At 43.0% G+C, this 3,791-nt stretch overlaps 1 protein-coding gene across 1 annotated transcript; it reads left to right on the top strand.

The window, feature by feature from the left end:
- Nucleotides 1-2,604: 2,604 nt before the first annotated feature.
- Nucleotides 2,605-3,585, top strand: P2RY10 (P2Y receptor family member 10). Its single transcript, XM_074963125.1, has one exon. The coding sequence runs from the start codon at nucleotides 2,605-2,607 to the stop codon at nucleotides 3,583-3,585; it is 981 nt and encodes a 326-aa protein (XP_074819226.1).
- Nucleotides 3,586-3,791: the final 206 nt, after the last annotated feature.

The raw sequence follows: 3,791 nt of genomic DNA, 5'->3' as shown, positions 1-3,791 counted from the left end.
AGAAACCCTTTGCGGGACAGGAATTTCCTCATGTCTGGAGTGCTTGTAAGAAGGTATATTTTGCCATTAGGAAATGAAGGCTGTGTTACTGGAAATCACTTGTGTGCAGACAATGCTTTACTGAAGCAGGGATGGTAATATGTTTTCTCAGATGCTTATTTAATACATGGGTTCTTTTTAAGACCTGCAGTCGGAGTGGTCTCGCTGGTGAGCCAGGAGGCTGTGCTTGATTGCATCAAAAGTGCTTATGAACTCTAATTCCTTAGTTATTACGTAAAATGTAATGAAAGCTAACTGCATCTAGGGGCATCTGCATGCAAAGGGACTGAAACCGAAATACCCCATTTTGATTTAATTTCAGGTCAATGAAATTGAAGTTCATGTAACAACAGCAGTCCATGGGCCAGATTGCTAAAGGTATTTAGATGCCTAAACATGCGGATCGGGTCAGTGGTATTTTCAAAAAAGGCCTAACTCCCACTTATCTCAGTCAGCCATTTCAGTGGGCTGTTTCCTGGGTGGGGTGGAGGTGGTGGCTGTTAGTGCTGTATGGCGTTAATCCGTTGCTGGGCTACTGTTTAAGACCAGGAGAAAAGAAAAGCCAGAGGAATAGAAACACATTTCAAACGAAGGGCAAAAAAAGAGAGTGAGCAACAACTGCTGCTCCCAGGGCCTGCTGGCACAGAAAACGGGTGGCCATAGGTGGTGTTGGCATAAGCAGGCCAATGGTGAATTTGGATCATACCCTGTAGTAGACCATCTGCTTCTTACTCATGTATGAGTAACATGCTACAAGTTACCAGGCCAGCATCTACTTACAGAGACACTTTTGCTGGCAGATGCCTCCTGTAGGTGGTACTTTGCAGAAAATGAGTCATTGGCAGTGAATCAATATCCCCAATGCTATATCCTCATAGTAAAACTCCCTCCAGGGAACTAAGGTGGAGAAACTTTCCTCACAGAATCCCTCCATCGTCATTCTATTGGGATACCTAGAAGATCCAATGGATTCTCGTGGATCATAGGGGAATGGGAATCAGCAGAAGGCCTGCAACTGCCATGCAGAAAGTCTGTGCTTTCATACTGGCTCCGTGCCTGTGGTGCGCCACACTCCCTGGCAAAAGGGAGACAATAAAATCCTGCTGCCAGGGACTTCCCTGAGTGGAGCCATGGAAGGAATGTAGAAAAGCATCTGGGAATCTCATCTCTTTCTTCAGCCACTCTGTGACATTTACATGGAAACAGGAAGCCAGTCTTCATTTTTACCCTTACATTGGATGAGCTGGTAAAGCAACTCACCCAGGATTTTGAGTTAACAGGAATATCCCCAAACTGAACTTTTCCTGCCTGTACTACCCCCTCTGAGGAGAAATCCCAGTTTGGTTTAAAGAAGGAAAAGTACTAATTTAACAGTTTAATTGGAAATTCCTCACCCCACCCTGATCAGTCTGCAGTTTGAATAAAAGGAGAGTCTGAAAAAGGAAAGTATCATCTCAAAATTAAACAGCTCAATTAAAAATTATGGCCCAGATTTGTGTTGCGGTGATGGGGAGACCCAGGATGACCACATTTTAAGTGTAGTTCAACGTGTTTGGTGAGCAGTAAGAAAGTAAATTCCATTTGTCTAGCCCAGACTGTAGGTTATCCTGGGCTGTCAGAGATAAGGACTTTTTCTAGCCTGGGTAGCAATCAATCCCATCTTCACTGATGGCTACGACTTTGTCAGGGTCCCATTGCTGCTTCAGTGACATGGACCTGGCTCACTTAGACAAGAATGATTAAGTGATTAGGGAACTAGACTGATACTTGCAGTGCTTAATTTGTGCCAGGGCGGAGCCCCAGCACCTGTAGGCTTGGCAGTTCATAGTCCTGGCACCTCTGGGCCTGCTGCATCACTTATGAAAGTAAAAAATTGCTTGAGCTCCAGCAATTAAGCACTGGATACTTGGGACACCCAACTTCAATTCTTTGATCTGCAACAGACTTCCTGTGTGACCCTTGCTGAGTTGCTTAGTCTTGCTGTGCCTCACTTCCCCCACTGTAAAATGGGGGTAATAGCACTTCTCTAGCTCACCAGCGCGTTATTGATTGTAAGGTGCTCAGATACTATGGTAATGGGGACAAGGTAAATACCTTCGATAGAGGGAAATAGTCTTTGAGGTTTCATAACCCCCAAAGTATCTTACTGCTTGTGAAAAAGCATTGAAGAGCGAGAAGGAGATATACAGAGGACATGTTCTAGGCTGTAATTCTACTAAATGTACTAATATAACTAATGCACGTGAGGAAATAGTAATATTGATCAATCTTGCATTGCCTTTGCCTTTACAGCAATTGTTTTGGGAGGCACCGTGGCTTCGTGGCTAGAGCAGTACACTGAGACTCAGGAGACCTGGGTTCCATTCCAGACTCTGCCGCTGGCTGGCTAGGAGACCTTAGGCAAGTCACTTTTACCTCCCTGAGCCTCAGTTTCCCAATGTGCAAAATGGGGATCATGATCCACTGATGCAAAATGCTATGTAAGAGCTAGATGTTATGATTATTTTTTTACTCTTTACAGAAATCTTCCATCCAGTCCCAAATGATTGCTCAGACACACTCAAGATGCAGAGCAACAGATCTTCAGAAAACTGTGCTGATCCTAATATAACATTTAAAAACTCTCTATACGCAACCACTTACACCATAATATTCATACCTGGCCTCCTGGCAAACAGTGCTGCATTGTGGGTTTTATGTCGCTTCATCAGTAAGAAAAACAAAGCTGTTATTTTTATGATTAATTTGGCTGTAGCTGATCTTGCTCACATTCTCTCGTTACCGCTACGAATATATTATTATATAAACCACATGTGGCCTTTTGGGAGATTTCTCTGCTTGTTATGTTTCTACCTGAAGTATCTCAACATGTACGCAAGCATTTGTTTCCTTACCTGCATAAGTATTCAAAGGTACTACTTCCTCCTCCATCCATTCAAAGCCAAAGACTGGAAGCGCAGGTATGATGTCGCCATTAGTGCTGTGGTATGGATTGTGGTTGGGGCTGCTTGCTTACCATTTCCAGTTATGAGAAACTCTGACTTAACCAACCATTCAAATTCCTGCTTTGCAGATCTCGAAGTCAGGAAAATTGACAGTAAAACAGCTTCTGTGATTATGGTAATGATAGCTGAGCTTTTAGGATTTGTGGGCCCTCTAATTATTATTGTATACTGTACCTGGAAAACAAAAGAGTCACTTCAGCAATATGAAATGCCTTTGCAAAATGCCATTGAAATACGGAGAGCTTTACGCATGGTTTCTATGTGTGCAGCTGTGTTCTTTGTATGTTTCACACCGTATCACATAAACTTCTTCTTCTACATGATGGTGAAAGAGAATGTTATTACACACTGTGCCATACGCCGAAGCACTCTTTACTCTCAGCCCTTTTGCTTAAGCCTGGCAAGCCTGGACTGTTGTTTGGATCCAATCCTGTACTTCTTTACAACATCAGAATTTCAGGATCAGTTATCAAGACACAGCAGCGCAATCATCAGGAGTCGCCTGATGAGCAAGGAGAGCGCCTCGTCAGTTAAGGAATAAAAACCATGAGCATTTTTTTTAACCTTGTTACATATGAAATCTTGGACTGCTCTATAACTCTGTAGTCAAATCGGTAAAATAGAAACACCTGCAGCTTTATTTGATGGGGTTTGTGATGCTGAAAGTCTTTTGAAATATAGAAGACAATACTCATTTAAGATCAGCAGTCAAATGTTATGGGTGTTTGAGACCGGAGAACCCCTGAC

Source organism: Natator depressus, chromosome 9, assembly GCF_965152275.1.
Source record: "Natator depressus isolate rNatDep1 chromosome 9, rNatDep2.hap1, whole genome shotgun sequence".
Taxonomy (NCBI): domain Eukaryota; kingdom Metazoa; phylum Chordata; order Testudines; family Cheloniidae; genus Natator; species Natator depressus.
Note: the sequence above shows the minus strand (reverse complement) of the source record. Positions and strands in the feature narration are given on the sequence as shown.